General features: G+C 42.1%; 1 protein-coding gene across 10 annotated transcripts in view; it reads left to right on the top strand.

Annotated features, from left to right (window-relative positions):
* phldb1a (pleckstrin homology-like domain, family B, member 1a) overlaps nucleotides 1-14,596 on the top strand; it is a 34,993-nt gene extending 20,397 nt beyond the window's left edge. For 7 of the 10 annotated variants that reach the window (XM_079651683.1, XM_079651682.1, XM_079651687.1 and 4 more), the window contains 11 exons: nucleotides 250-366; nucleotides 514-672; nucleotides 830-970; nucleotides 2,091-2,177; nucleotides 2,773-2,842; nucleotides 3,675-3,819; nucleotides 4,139-4,229; nucleotides 5,516-5,662; nucleotides 8,240-8,459; nucleotides 13,042-13,127; nucleotides 13,741-14,596. In XM_079651683.1, the coding sequence (XP_079507809.1) occupies nucleotides 250-366; nucleotides 514-672; nucleotides 830-970; nucleotides 2,091-2,177; nucleotides 2,773-2,842; nucleotides 3,675-3,819; nucleotides 4,139-4,229; nucleotides 5,516-5,662; nucleotides 8,240-8,459; nucleotides 13,042-13,127; nucleotides 13,741-13,881 (1,404 nt within the window). In that variant the 3' untranslated portion in view covers nucleotides 13,882-14,596. The remainder of the gene's footprint in view (nucleotides 1-249; nucleotides 367-513; nucleotides 673-829; nucleotides 971-2,090; nucleotides 2,178-2,772; nucleotides 2,843-3,674; nucleotides 3,820-4,138; nucleotides 4,230-5,515; nucleotides 5,663-8,239; nucleotides 8,460-13,041; nucleotides 13,128-13,740) is intronic. The other 3 variants (XM_079651684.1, XM_079651688.1, XM_079651681.1) reach the window with 2 other exon arrangements.
* The last annotated feature ends 371 nt before the right edge of the window (nucleotides 14,597-14,967 follow it).

The following is a 14,967-nucleotide window of genomic DNA, read 5'->3' as shown; positions in this document are numbered from 1 at the left end:
AACAAATAATAAATACAAATTTCTATATTTTATGGCCCAAACGGTTTGTCTGGAACGATTAGTAGTAAACAAAAAGCATAAAAGGAAAGTAATTAAACTACAAAAATTGCATTCCAGTTAAACTAACAGCATATACTGCAACATCTAGTTCAACTAGTTTATTTCCATGTTTGCTTGTGCATCCCTGCATGACTTATCATAGTTGACTTTTTCCACCCTCTTAAAGTTGTGTTCTGGCTGTCGCTGCAGGAGTACCTCAGGCTGTCTGATGTCTTTAAGATGTATGGGAAAGCTTCTATGCAACCTTCTTCCCCCGCTGCTCTCCACTGCCTCTCCCTGGCTGTAGCTCCAGCTCTGCCATGTGAGGTAGACACCCTGCCTGCATTCTGCCAAATGTTTCTCTTAACCAGCAACATCTCAAGAAGTCCTTCTCAGAGACCAGCTTCCTAATGGTCTGCTATTTGTCGCCCTCTTTTGTAAATGTATGTGTGTGTATCTCGTTCCTGTGTGAAGGAGTACATCACAGTCAGTCAGTTAAGCCAGATCTTTGGGATGCAGAGACTCGATCCCACCTCTTCTTCCTCTATTCCATCATTCCAACTCGCCTCCTCTGAATCCACTTTCTCATGCCACTCAACAGCATGTGGTCCTTCCTCCTTTCTCTCTGCCCAGGTTTGTTCCCGTCTGAGTTTTTCCACTTAACATTTCTATCTCTGCGAGGCCTGTTTTCTGTTTATCTCTCCTACCTGCTTGATGCTTCTGTCACTCATGCCGCTGCTGTGCTGCTTCCCTCTCCTCTCTCTGGCTGAATGCTTTCCCGTCACCTCAGAGCCATCCTGAGCTGAGCAGGAACACAATGGCTCCCATTAACCTGGAGCGCTGGTACCAGGACATCATGGCTGCTGGAGAGCCTCGGCCATGTCCTCCACCTCTGCCTGCAAAGTCTTTTTCTGCACGCAGACACAGTCAGGTAAACTCTCCACTCTTTTTCAGCGGGCCAGATGCTTACACACTTTCTTGAACCCCAGATCCTCACTCTCACTCTCCATTTGCTATGGCTTTAAGGCCCTCTAGTGGACACAACAGGACAAGGTTATTTTGATGTAGTTATTTAGGAACTCAGATCCTACAGGTAGTCCGATCCTTTTATTAAGTGAAAGTAGAAATACTATGGTCTTAAATACTCCAGAATCAAAATGTTACCTAAATAGAAGCACATTATTATTATCAGCAAAATGGACTTAAAGTATCAAAAGTATTCAAAATGCAGAATGGCTCTTTTTCACAATAGTATATAATTCAAGGTTATTATATACTATTGTTTTATCACCAAAAAAACATGTAAGAGCATTTTAGCCTTTTTGTCAATGGGAGCCAGTTTTAGTTTTTTTTTTCAAGTACTGTGTTTATTTGTTTTACACTGATGTATATTATATTAGCATATATCATGTGTTTTTATTTGTTGAATAAATATAATGGAGTGAAAGTAAGATATTTGCCTCCTAAAGGCAGTGGAGTAGAAGTATACATGTAGCATAAAATGGAAATACTCAAGTAAAGTACCTCAACAAAAATTACTTAAGTAACATCACCACCACTCTATTAGTCTAATCTTCAAATTGGTACTTGATCCTGCATGCATAAGGTCAAGCATTTTGAACTTCCTCTAAAGGAAACACACCATGTAACAGTGTCTTACTACCCAACATTATTACATGGACGGACTGACGCAAGTTGTATGTCCTTCTGTTGGCGGTACAAACATGCTTTGGTAACGAGCTTTCCTAAATCACAGTGCTTCAATAGACACATAATGATGCTAATAGTCTCTGCTTGGCTCAGTGGAAGCAGAACAAAGGAGAATAAAGTACCAGAATATTAAAATACTCAAGTAAGGTGTCTCAAAAAACAATCTAATCCAAAATCAGTTTTGTTATTTTTTGAAAGAATTTTCCACTTTCCAGGACAAGTAAGTAGAAAAGAAGGGGATTGTTTGTGTGTTCCTAAGGGGGGCAATAGCATATCCACTTCCTACTCAAATGTAACAAACATAATGAACAGACCTGTCCTCCTCCTCCTCCTCCTCTCAGTTATTGAGGTCCAGATCAGATGCTGAGGTTGGACAGGCAGCATCGGGCACCCTGCCACACCCCACTGGTGCTAATGAGAAAACCAAGGTGAGCTCATCACTTTGACACGTTTTTTAAAGCCTCCAAGTAGTTAAATGTGCTTGATGCTTTCTCAGGGGGTCTTAAAAATTATTAAAAGTTGATAAATCAATTTAGCAAAAATGAAGGCTATTAAAAAGTATTAAACGGCATTTTCCAAGGTATTACATTTTGGAGCTTGTTTTCAATAAGTATATAAATTGTCCAAAGAGGTTGTATTCTACAGTCTGCCTGAATGTAATCATTGCGTAGGTTTGAGTGTGATTCTGTGTAGTTTATTTATGGCATCCCGTTGGATTTGACGTCATCTGAACAGGACATCGCACGCTCACTGCTTGATAGCGCGCGAAGCTCCGTTTACGCCGGTTGCTAAGCAACATCGTTATGGGGAAATGCAAGTCTGCGTCCAAATGGTTGGAAGATAAGGAGGAAGGACAATCAATACTGTATATAGTCAATGTGAGGTAAAGTGTGTCGCCAAGGTAACCGGTTAAAACTCAAAGTGGCGATGAGGTCTTAAAATGTAGGAAAGGGTCTTAAAAGGTTTTACATCTGACTTCAGGATTCCTGCATATACTGTACCCTGATTCTATGTGTTTTTCAGGGGCTGCAGTTAATGCTGTCGAACCCCTTAGACATGGAGTCCAGGAGGCAGATGGCGCTGCAGAACAAAGGTATGGAGTCCCATCTCATCTATTTAGCACACTTAGGTCGCTGGTATAGTGGCATTGAAGTGAATTTTAGATTTTCATTTTGGTGTTGCTGAGTTGGCAGCTGTTTTTCTCATATAAGCGTTACATGCTCTCTGTACACCACCTGCTCAGCACCAAGAGAGGAGAGGAGCATTAAGCAGCTAAAAAGCCAGATATTTCCCACTGGAGTTTGTTAATACAAAATTAATCTAAATAATAAGATTGCAAGACTCACTGTTAACCTAAGGGGCTTTCTAAATATGTAAGAGCTAGGTTTATGGCTGGTGGATTTGGCGACCTGTCTGTAACTTTGGTCAGGATGGTTATAATCTCACCAAAATCACACTGGTGTTAGTTATGCCCCTCTTGTTTAAGGAAAAACAAAAGCATTTTATTCTGGATGCATGGTGCATACAATGGCAGGGGGGCTTCTAGATCTGGCGGAGTTGGTTGTAATGTTAGCGAGATTTGGCACCCCCTGTGTAACTTTGGACCAGGATGGTCATTATCTCACCAAAATTACTCTGGTGTGAGTTATTACATTACATTACAGTTATTCCCCTCTAGTTTACGCAAACAAAAGCAATTTACTCTGAGCCTATCATGTGAAATAATAACAAATACATAAGACTGTATGGCAGGCTGTGTACAGCCTCACTTATTTAATTTGTAACCCCATGTATTGATTTGTTTGCATCTAGAAAAACACAATTAATCCAGGTTTATTCCCAATACGACCTAATAAAGAGTCTCATAACACTCTCTGTCAGCAGAGGGCACTGTAAGTCTGTGACAGCTGCCTCCTCTCCCACAGATATATCTCCCACAATGCATCACTCCATCCTGCACCACCAGGCGCCCCCCAACGGTAGCCAGGCGTACGACACCCTGAGCCTGGAGAGCTCCGACAGCATGGAGACCAGCGTCTCCACCGGCAACTCCGCCTGTACCCCAGAAAGGTGAGAGAACTGGCTCTGTTTCCATGGGAACACTCAAGTCTGCCCCGTCTCCCAGGAGAAGGGTCACTGCGCTTTGTTCCCGTGACAACATGTTTTGTTACACGTCTGCTCCCGCTGTCTACCAGCAGTACGCCGGCTGTTGCCATGCCAACCGCCTCAAGTTTTTCCCAGTGTTTGATGAAGCTACGAGTTCAAAGCCTCGTTAGAGAGAAACCTTTGTCTCCCGCTGCTGTCAGTGTTTGGTTTCCAGGCGCGTCTGTTTACTTTGTTTCATCCTGAGACTTGTTTCAGACGTGTCATCAGACCCTCTGTGTTTCAGTGCCTGTGGGATGGAGGCCCAGAGGATAGAGGAGATGGAGAAGATGCTGAAGGAGGCGCAGCAGGAGAAAGCTAGACTGATGGAGAACCGAGTGAGTGTCCGAGCCACAGTTTAACCTCAGTTATCACTTCCTCCAGGGATTAAGGTCAATTACTCAAATGGTCAATCAATATAAATATACTTTTTAAACATGAACGAGCACATTCTACACCAAAAAATACAAACAGAAAACCATGAAATACATCAATGAGAGAAATAAATGTATCTTAAAGGTGGGGTAGGTCATTCACTTCAGAAACACTTTTTGTTATATTCCATGGAATGATCTTAACATCCCGATAGCAGTGAATATATGAAATGCTTTGACAATAAATACATTAATAAAATCTCATCTGTGGAAGCCGTGGCGCTGTAAAAAGCACAACCAATCATCTGAGCCGGCCCGGCTAAAATAACTGGATGGCCTACCTGCCTGTCAGCCTACCATCTGTGCACAAACTGATCTCGTGCCCTCATTGGTCATGTGCGCGTTCATGTGTGTTGGAGGAGGGGCTCTGTAAGGAAGTCTAAAGGCTGCGTACTTTCAAATGATAGCGCACTCGAGCTGGTTTCAGCAGGAGAAAGCCCGAGTGAGTGTCAGAGTCACAGTTTAACCTCAGTTATCACTTCCGCCAATGTTCAATCAATATAAATATAATTTTTGAACATGAACGAGCACATTCAACACCAAAAAATACGAACAGAAAACCATGAAATACATCAATGACAATTCTTTAAAAAGTGACAATCCAAAGCAAACGTATTGGAAAAGGTAAAAGCCTTAACTTATTAAACCTATGTTTTTTCATGATTTAATCAAATTTAAAGCAAAAAGGCCAAAAGCGTTTCAAGCTCAGACTTGCTGCTTCTATATGTGATATATTTGTGTCTGAATCGTGAATGTTGACTACAGATTTGGTGAAAGAATGACAAGTTATGATCATATCAGAACCAAACAAAGCAACTCCCCTGAGAGTTATGAGCAATATCTTCAAATGGTCGCAGGAGACCCGAGTTGCTCCTCTTTCAGGAGTTTGTCACTCAGCTCGAGGTGTGGTGTTGTAAGTACTTTGTTTACCTTTGTGTTATTCCACATGTTGAAGCAAAGCATGCAAGTATCTGAAAGCAGCAAAGGATCATTTTGCATCAGCAAAGCTCGCTCTTTTATACAAACTGAAGGGATATATTTGACAAAACCCTGCATTGGGAAATTCTCCCCCGACACTCGCTCGCTTTGTTTTGCAATATTTGCCTACCATTTACACATTTCCCCGTCTCCCTTATGTTCTCTTCTCCCCTCCCCATCTGTTCCTCTTCCTCCTCTCCCCGCGCTCCCAGGAGAGGGAGGTGCAGGCGCGGCGGCAGATGTTGGAGGAGGAGCGGAGGAGGAGAGAGGAGGCCGAGAGGAGGCTGCAGGACGAGACCACCCACAGGCTGAGGCTGGTGGAGGAGGAGGTGAAGATGAGAGAGAAACACTTCTCACAGGTACGTGGTGGAGGAGGAGGAGGAGGAGGAGGAGGAGGAGGAGGAGGAGGAGGAGGAGGAAGAGAAGGAGGAGGAGGAAAGGGGACTTAGGGGAGAGGGGGAGGAGGAAAGGATACTTAGGGGAGAGAAGGAGGAGGAGGAAAGGATACTTATGGGAGAGGAGGAGGAGGAGGAAAGGAGACTTAGGGGAGAGGGGGAGGAGGAAAGGAGACTTAGGGGAGAGAAGGAGGAGGAGGAAAGGATACTTATGGGAGAGGAGGAGGAGGAGGAAAGGAGACTTAGGGGGGAGGAGGAAAGGAGACTTATGGGAGAGAAGGAGGAGGAGAAAGGAGACTTATGGGAGAGAAGGAGGAGGAGAAAGGAGACTTAGGGGAGAGGAGGAAAGGAGACTTAGGGGAGAGGAGGAGGAGGAGGAAAGGATACTTAGGGGAGAGAAGGAGGAGGAGGAAAGGATACTTATGGGAGAGGAGGAGGAGGAGGAAAGGAGACTTAGGGGAGAGGGGGAGGAGGAAAGGAGACTTATGGGAGAGAAGGAGGAGGAGAAAGGAGACTTATGGGAGAGAAGGAGGAGGAGAAAGGAGACTTAGGGGAGAGGAGGAAAGGAGACTTAGGGGAGAGGAGGAGGAGGAAAGGATACTTAGGGGAGAGAAGGAGGAGGATGAAAGGAAACTTAGGGGAGAGGAGGAAAGGAGACTTAGGGGAGAGGAGGAGGAGGAAAGGATACTTAGGGGAGAGAAGGAGGAGGAGGAGGAGGAGGAGGAAGGAGACTTCGGGAGGAGGAAAGGGGACTTAGGGGAGAGGAGGAGGAGGAGGAGGAAAGGAGACTTAGGGGAGAGGAGGGGAGGAAAGGAGACTTAGGGGAGAGGAGGGGAGGAAAGGAGACTTAGGGGAGAGGATGAGGAGGAGGAAAGGAGACTTAGGGGAGAGGGGGAGGAGGAAAGGAGACTTATGGGAGAGAAGGAGGAGGAGAAAGGAGACTTATGGGAGAGAAGGAGGAGGAGAAAGGAGACTTAGGGGAGAGGAGGAGGAGGATGAAAGGAAACTTAGGGGAGAGGAGGAAAGGAGACTTAGGGGAGAGGAGGAGGAGGAAAGGAGACTTAGGGAGAGGAGGAGGAGGAGGAAAGGAAACTTAGGGAGAGGAGGAGGAGGAGGAGGAAAGGAAACTTAGGGAGAGGAGGAGGAGGAGGAAAGGAGACTTAGGGGAGAGGAGGAGGAGGAGGAAAGGAGACTTAGGGGAGAGGAGGAGGAGGAGGAAAGGAGACTTAGGGGAGAGGAGGAGGAGGAGGAAAGGAGACTTAGGGGAGAGGAGGAGGAGGAGGAAAGGAGACTTAGGGAGAGGAGGAGGAGGAGGAAATGAGACTTAGGGGGAGGATGAAAGGAAACTTAGGGGAGAGGAGGAAAGGAGACTTAGGGGAGAGGAGGAGGAGGAGGAAAGGAGACTTAGGGGGGAGGATGAGAGGCGAGACGCTGAAGAGAGGCTGGGAATACGGGAAGATCAAAGATTGTCAGGAAGGAAAAGAATAGGAGGGAGGAGGAAGAGGAGAACAGAGGAAGGTGGGGGGGGGCACAAAATAATATAATGTACACATAATTAAAGCTTTAATTTTTACAAAGTGTGTTTAATTATCAGTTGCCTTTTGTGTGAATGCTGAGTAAACAAACATCCTCAAATCAACAAGTACAAAGACACCTAGTTCTGCTATTTGAAGCCACTATAATCCTATTTTTCTTACATATTGGAATTATTCATAACATGTAATGTAATGTGAACGGGGTCGCTGGTAGTAGCATTATCCACATGGTATGATCCTCAGCCCGAACGTTTTTAGGCAGGCAGCTGTTTCTCCTACTGTTTAAGCCCTCTGAGCACCACCTGCTCAGCACTGAACAGCAGGAGGGAACTGTTGGCAGCTATCTCTAGAGGAGGATTAGGAAGCTGAATATCCAAATGTTTCCCAAAGGATAAAGACCAAATAAAACCAGTATTGTTTACAATACCCCGAATGGATGTATACACACTGTCCTCACAGCACTTCAACAGCAGTATTCAAGCAATATGAATGAATGCAAGTCTTAGTCGAATACTCTATTCTGATTGGTCAATTTGGGCATTCCAGAGATTGTTTATTTTTGCACTATTACACCGTTGCTAAGGAGAACAGACCGTTGCTAAGGATGATCAAGGGAGTCATATCAATCGGCAGAAATACGTTTTCTCCATCAGAAATAACCATGGAATCGTTTTGAAAATATAAATATATATTTGAGGAGGGCCAGTGTGCGGAAAAGCACACGTCCGATCGTCCGGGATTTGTTATTTACAATATCGGACAAGTGCATCTTTCCATTGACTTGTCCAACAGACATTGGCACTACTTTTTATTTTCTATTTCATTATATGTTGTATTGTTGGAGGAGCTCAGGTCAGAAGAATTTCATTGCCATTTCTACTCTGTAGCTTAGTGCATATGACAATTAAACCTTTGAATCTTGAATCTCAGCTGTCCTGATCGCCACGTGTTCCATTTCACTATTGACCAATCACTGCACATGATCTCTTATATATTTCCTCTGCAGGCTCGTCCAATGACGCGCTACCTTCCGAACAGGAAGGAGGAGTTTGACCTGCGAGCGCACGTGGAGTCGTCGGGCCACAGCGTCGACATCTGCCCCTACGTCATCATCACGGAGAAGATGTGCAAGGGCCACCTGGTGAAGATGGGCGGCAAAATTAAATCTTGGAAGAAGCGCTGGTTCGTTTTTGACCGCGTCAAGAGGAACTTCTGTTATTATGGGGGTGAGGATACAATGAATGTTATCATGAAATAAGGAATGTTTCATCATTACTGCTTTCTTGTTTGTTGAGCATTCCTCCCTCTGGAAGTCTTAACAAAGAGCCTATCCTTTCTCTATGGAAATACAGGTGGTACTTGTTCTGGAAACATAAGCAGCCAATGTTCAACATTTGCTTAGAAAAAAAAACAAGTGCTTCATCAGTTTCACATACAACAAGTCGAGGGAACCTTAAGGTGCCCTTGAAGACAAAAGAAATAGTAAAAGCAGATGAACACACCTGGTACTTTAAATAAACAATACACAGGAAATAAAAAATATCGCAACTAACCAACAAATACACCTCATCAAACTATTTTAAAAGTAATTATGAGAATGCAAATGCAATCTCTCAGAATAAGAAGGATACTCGGGGCGCACAGTCCTCGCCAAGGCCATTTCAATAAGTGATAAATAATGTGTACACCAAAAATGCAATGGCTCAATACTTTGCATAAACTGGCCAGTAGTTTTGTCCTGTTAAAACGAAAACCAACAAACCATGGCTGCAGTCGAACAGTCCATTTAGCTTAGGAACCTTCCTAACGGAGTGAAATGACTCGGAAGTCCCTCAGTGGCAGCCATGATAAGAGCCGTCCGAATTCTCTACATGATAGGAAAGGAGGTTTCAAAGTTCCTTTATAACCTCCTTTAGCTTAGGAACCACTGGACCTCCCTCACCGAAAGGAGAGGAGAAAATGCTGCCCCACAATGCCTTGCGGCCGCAGCATTTGCCGTCACACAACAGTCGGCCGTTCACGGAAACAAACGATTCTGACCGAGAAATGATATCATGAAAGTTACGGTGCTTATTAAGCATTTTAAAACGTATGTGGTAAGTTGCCAAAGTGCTTTGTTTTGAACGTTCATCAGTAGTATAATCAAAAAGAGAAATATGAACGTTAGTTTTTACTGAAATTATCAAATAAAGTCAACGTTTCACTGAGCTGTGTGGGGTTTGTTCAACTTTTAAAAGATGTTTGAATGGTGACATGGATACATGGATACACAGTGATAGATGTTAAGGACTAACGTTTATAATAAATACATTTGTATTGATTTTAAGATCTTTTCATACAATCATACGTATTGGGATCATTTGTATTAATGTGGACCGGAGGGAGAGGGTGACGAGCATAAGTTTCACTTTCCTTTTTTATTTCAATTCCAACTTTGGTCATGAAGAATATGTTTCTCTGTTGTCCACGTTCATAAAGCATAAAACAACAGCATCAGAGTACGGTGCAGAGTCTCTAGATGAGTCCCTCGTTCTTATTAAACATCCATGTTGTAGTCCGTTGTATAGAACACTGTAGTTTCCATAGTTTCCCCACAGCAGCAGACGCACATTTATGACGTCCGCTGGCGCATCACAAACACGTCGGATAGTGAAAGTGCATTCGGATTCTCAAAGCACCGCAGTCTCTTCTCCTAAGTCCTTTTGAATTCTCCTATCCACTATCCCTTAACCCCGTGACGTTTCACACAGAGGTCAAGGGATAGCTGATTTTTGGACTATTCGACCGCAACCCATGACTGCAGTCCATCAATAGTTAAAATGTGGAAGGTTGTCCCGTTAAAGATTTCCTCCCATAAATCTGGATATACTAGGGTCTCAGATTAAAAACTCTTCAGTTTAGAGCACCATCTATTTTTATTCTACACCGGAGATGCTGTCATCAAACACACATAATGTTAAAAACGTTCTCTAAAAAATTATTTAACATTCTATCAAAGTCCATTTCAAATTCTGCAAACACTTCCCTCTCTTCAGACTTTGTCCCTAAACGCTACAGCCTCTTCTAAATACTAGATCAACTTCAAAAGATGACGGACGCATTAATATGAACTTCTTTGGATTCTCTATAAAAGGATCCTATTGTGTTTCAATTCTGCGATGTAATGGCGCATTTCCACAAACCCGGCCTGTTTTTGGTTGCGTTTCCACTCGGCGTAGTTCCAGATAACGGGTACTGTTTCACAGTTTTTCTGGCCCTCCAAAATCGTGGTTCTTTCCGGGCGAACAACCGGGCTGAATATGCTAAACTAGTGAGAGAATCGCTGGCAAGGGGGATACAACTACAACAAGATGAACATATTTGACCGTGATTTAATTGTAATACAGGTTTCTAAATGATGCTGAAGTAACAACATACTGATACCGGTTAGTAAAAACCATGAATTAATGCTTTGACAAGTCTGCAGACAGACGGCAGGCGAAAAACTTTTAAAATGCGTGTTTGTTATAAATGGAAATCGGCTATGCTCCGACCGTCCACACTCACAACAACGGCCTACAGACATAAATAAACCACGACTGTATTCGCCATGACACAGACAGGCTGTGGTTTGGACTTTTTTAACTGTTGTCTAGTTTCTGAACAGATATGAGGAGCTGTGAGCTCTGAGGGCTAACAGCTAATGGCTGATGTTGGTTTTGTGGTTCGCATTGAAGATGACGCCATGGCTCCGCCTACACTGCGTTACTATAGTTACTGCCCCAGCTACTAACCTGTAATGGAAACGCAGCATAAAGTGAGCCTGGCCTACCAAGGCCTAACCATACCGTACTAAGCCGAGCGAGGCCCTGCAGTGGAAATGCACCATTAGTCTGATTTTAAGGCCTTGTTCACACAACACACACAGAGAGGGGTTAAACCAATTTGCTCACATAAGAATCGTCTCATATTTGGTATCCTCCATAATAACTCAGATCTTCATGTTGGAAAGTTTCCGTACGGCAGGCCAGGATCGGATTTATTCAGTTCTGCCGAAAGCAGCGCCGGGGCTCTTCTGTCAAATGTAAACTTATCATGCGCTCTATTTTTCAATGAAAAAAAAAAAAACTTCTGTCCCGACAGCCGTTTGTTCATCTGGAACCAAACACTAATTAAAGCTGCACTAAGTGGGATTTCGCCTTGGTCTTGTGTGTTAAAAGTCAGTTTGTAATTCCCATCTATCACACTGTCCCCTGAATTTGAAAACGCGAACAGTTAGTTTTCTGAATAATTCATGAGCGTGTTTTTGGGGGAAATGATTTTACAATCAAGTACAAAAAGAGAATCTGAGGATATTTTCATTACTGTCGCCCCCCGTTCTCCTCGCTCCTCTCCCTCTCTCCCCTCACTTGCCTAGCCTTTTCACCCCCTTACTCCTGACGAAGATGATGGTGATGATGGTGATGAAATAAGATGCAATAGTTTCTCTAGATGTGTTTTTCTTGGGGAGGAGGCTAGCTTCTGGCTTGTTCGTGACTAATAAAACGAACTCACATTTCAAAAACATTTATCTCATTACTAAGCAGATTTGACTTTTGTAAAAAGGGGGAAAGCAAGAGAAAGCGTCTGACAGATTTCAAAAGACTGCTTTTAATTGTTGTTTGACGTTTTATTTTTTACAGCCGGACGCCCCAGTGTGCAACGAAGGCGCAAAAAAAAAAAGAATTATAGCGTTTATTTGAACAAGGTTGGAATCCGGAAATTCTTTGAACTCATTTTATTTGAAGAAAATTGAGACGTGAGAAGAGCCTACAGTTTAGCCCCAAACTAAAGAAACCCATCAGTCCAGCGAGTGCGTTAGATGAGCTTCCTCCGCAGGTTTCAGTGTGAAGTGACTTTCAAATGCTCAGAGATATTCTGTGAATAAAGAAAAGCACTGGACAGAAGGCTTGACCTGCTTTAAGGGAAATGCTCAACAGATCTGCTTCACAAGAGAGAGACATTTCTTTTAAGTTACACAAAAAGATCTCAAGTTGTGAACCTCGCCAGCAGGAACAAAAAAAAACAGAGACGATCCGGAAAGTACGACGGTAGAAAACAAGTCAGATTAATGGGTTGGTAAAGACTTCGGGCATAGCTTGAAATAGACTTGCGCTTTTAATTAACTTGTACTTGCTGCTCATACCTATTCATGGAATATGTGTTGCTGGGAAAAAGAGTTAACACCTCAATGCGTTACAGATGTTTGTTGGATTTCTCCATCTAACTTAGTGTTCCTCTGTTTCACCAAGTTACAAACTGCTCTGATGAGGAAACTAACAAGAATAAGCAATACACATTTCCCCTTTAAGGTAATTGAATAAAGTCACAACAAACAAGTGCAAAATATACCTGCAATTAGTTCAAATGTGTATAAAAGGAAAATCTGTTTTGCCTTAGTTAGTAATTATAGAAAAAGCCTCATCGTATAAAATAATTACAATTTATTTATTTGTATTTTTGCACTGTTTGACAAAAATATCTATTGAAGCCCCTGAAACGTTTTAATTGAAATATATATATCATTTTTGCAGATTATTTCAGAGATGGAAAGCTAAAGTGTAATTTAAAAAGGCCACATTTCCTGCGATGGAATCTTTTCAAATGAAATATATTTTACTCATTTATCTCCCGTACTTCTCTACAGGTCTGTTGTATTCGTTTTTTCACTTGACCAAAGACAGATATAAAACGATCCTCACCGGTCGATTACACTCGGCTGTCAGAGGTCTTGCATCAGTACGAGGCGTAATGAAATGTTTCTTAATATGTTTCTTTTCCTCCTCTCAGACAAGCATGAGACCAAGCTGAAAGGACTCATTTACTTCCAGGCCATTGAAGAGGTGTATTATGATCACCTGCGCAGTGCCACCAAGGTAACACGCTCTTTCTTCCATTATGCATAATTCAGACCTTCATCCGTTTTGCATGGATGTTTAACTGTTATTTAAATGTATCAATGAACCATATCATATTCAATCCAAAGGGCTCAATTAAAACATTTTACCATAATTCATCTAATTTTAACAGTTTTTTGTATTATTACTACTACTATTATTTGTCTAATTAAGATTGTTATTAGTTGTATTATTATTATATATATATGATTTCTATTAAAAGCTCATTTAAAAAATAAATAAAAAATGTTTACACTCACACAAATTATTTTAACTGTGAAAATATTGTAAGAAATATAATTAAAATGAAAAATGGATGTCTGTGTTATTAAAGAAATATGATTGTTTTCAATGTTGTGCTATTTTAATATAGAGATGTGTAATATATTAGACTCGATAAAGTAGATGGTTTGTCTTCTTCTTAATAGTATAGTATTGAATTGTTAAGGTGCAGGATGTTACCGTCTTTTTTAAGCTGTTAGCCAATGCTGTTAAAAAACGTTGTTGTTTATAACAAACGTCTCGGAGGGAAAAGATGCAACAGGTGCAGGTGAGTCTAAAACGTCTCCCCCTCTTTCCTGTGATCCTCCAGAGCCCCAACCCGTCTCTGACCTTCTGCGTTAAAACCCACGACCGCCTGTACTACATGGTGGCCCCGTCCCCGGAGGCCATGAGGATCTGGATGGATGTCATAGTGACGGGCGCCGAGGGATACACGCAGTTCCTGAGCTGAGGGGACAGATTCGGAGGAAAAAGCAGAGACGCAGACAACCTTAAAAGGAGGCGGGAAACAAGAAGACCTGTGGCGTGAAAGTAAAGGACATTTGACGAGATCATAAAAAGCCTGATGCCTTCTGAGCAAATGATGGCTGACTAACGACGGATGTGCATTTGATAGAATTTAGGAGTTGTATATATCTTTCTGTGGCTTTAGAAGGGGATAGTTTGTGCAGCCTGTCAATGAAGGGAACTCTGAAATAGATCACATTTTCCAACCAAAATCTATTGTTAAAAAGTGCAACACTTTATATAAGCATGAACTGATTCCACTTCTGAAGCCGATCCACTGTTTGCATGCAGTGTTTCCACTCTACCCGATGCCTTTTTGATACACTTTTCTCTTGAGTTTGTTACATTTTCTCAGGTGAAAAAAAGAATATCTTGACACTAAAAAGTGAACACATCTTAGAAGCAAATATTAAAAAAAATAATATGTTACTTATTCAAATAAAAAATATGACTTGGTGCCAAATACTTAATGTTTATGTCAGATTTGCACAATACAAATGTTAATATAACTATATATATTGTTTTATTCAGGCATTTAACACAGCATTAATCCATCTGTATTTTACCAAACATGACACCAAATAAAACTAAAATGTATAGTCCTATAATCATTTTGTAAAACTACCATGTACATGAAATAAATCAAATTATATGATGAATCTGTGGGTTGTTGGTCTGATGAGCTGCTTTGTTTCTGACAAATGTGTTAAACTGAGGACAATCTGTTACAAAGGCTTCCTGCTTCCTTAATGACTGTTTCTCGCAAACAAGTCGTTAATTACTGGCTTCTCTAAATAATCTCATCCGCCCTAATAAGCTGAGAGCCTTTCATTTAAACAAGAGCTCACAATAGGGGTTCCTTTTAAGAGCTGCAGCCTCTGTGTTTACCCACGAACAGTCAGGTGGCGTAATGAGTCAATTGTCTCCTTAACTCTGATTATCCACAAAAGTGTCTGAGGAAGTTTTTAAATCATACTCCATGTGTGTGTGTGTTTCTGGTCGTGTAATTAACTATATGACTCGCCTCACA

Source organism: Notothenia rossii (genome assembly GCF_949606895.1).
Source record: "Notothenia rossii genome assembly, chromosome: 9".
NCBI lineage: Eukaryota > Metazoa > Chordata > Actinopteri > Perciformes > Nototheniidae > Notothenia > Notothenia rossii.
Note: the sequence above shows the minus strand (reverse complement) of the source record. Positions and strands in the feature narration are given on the sequence as shown.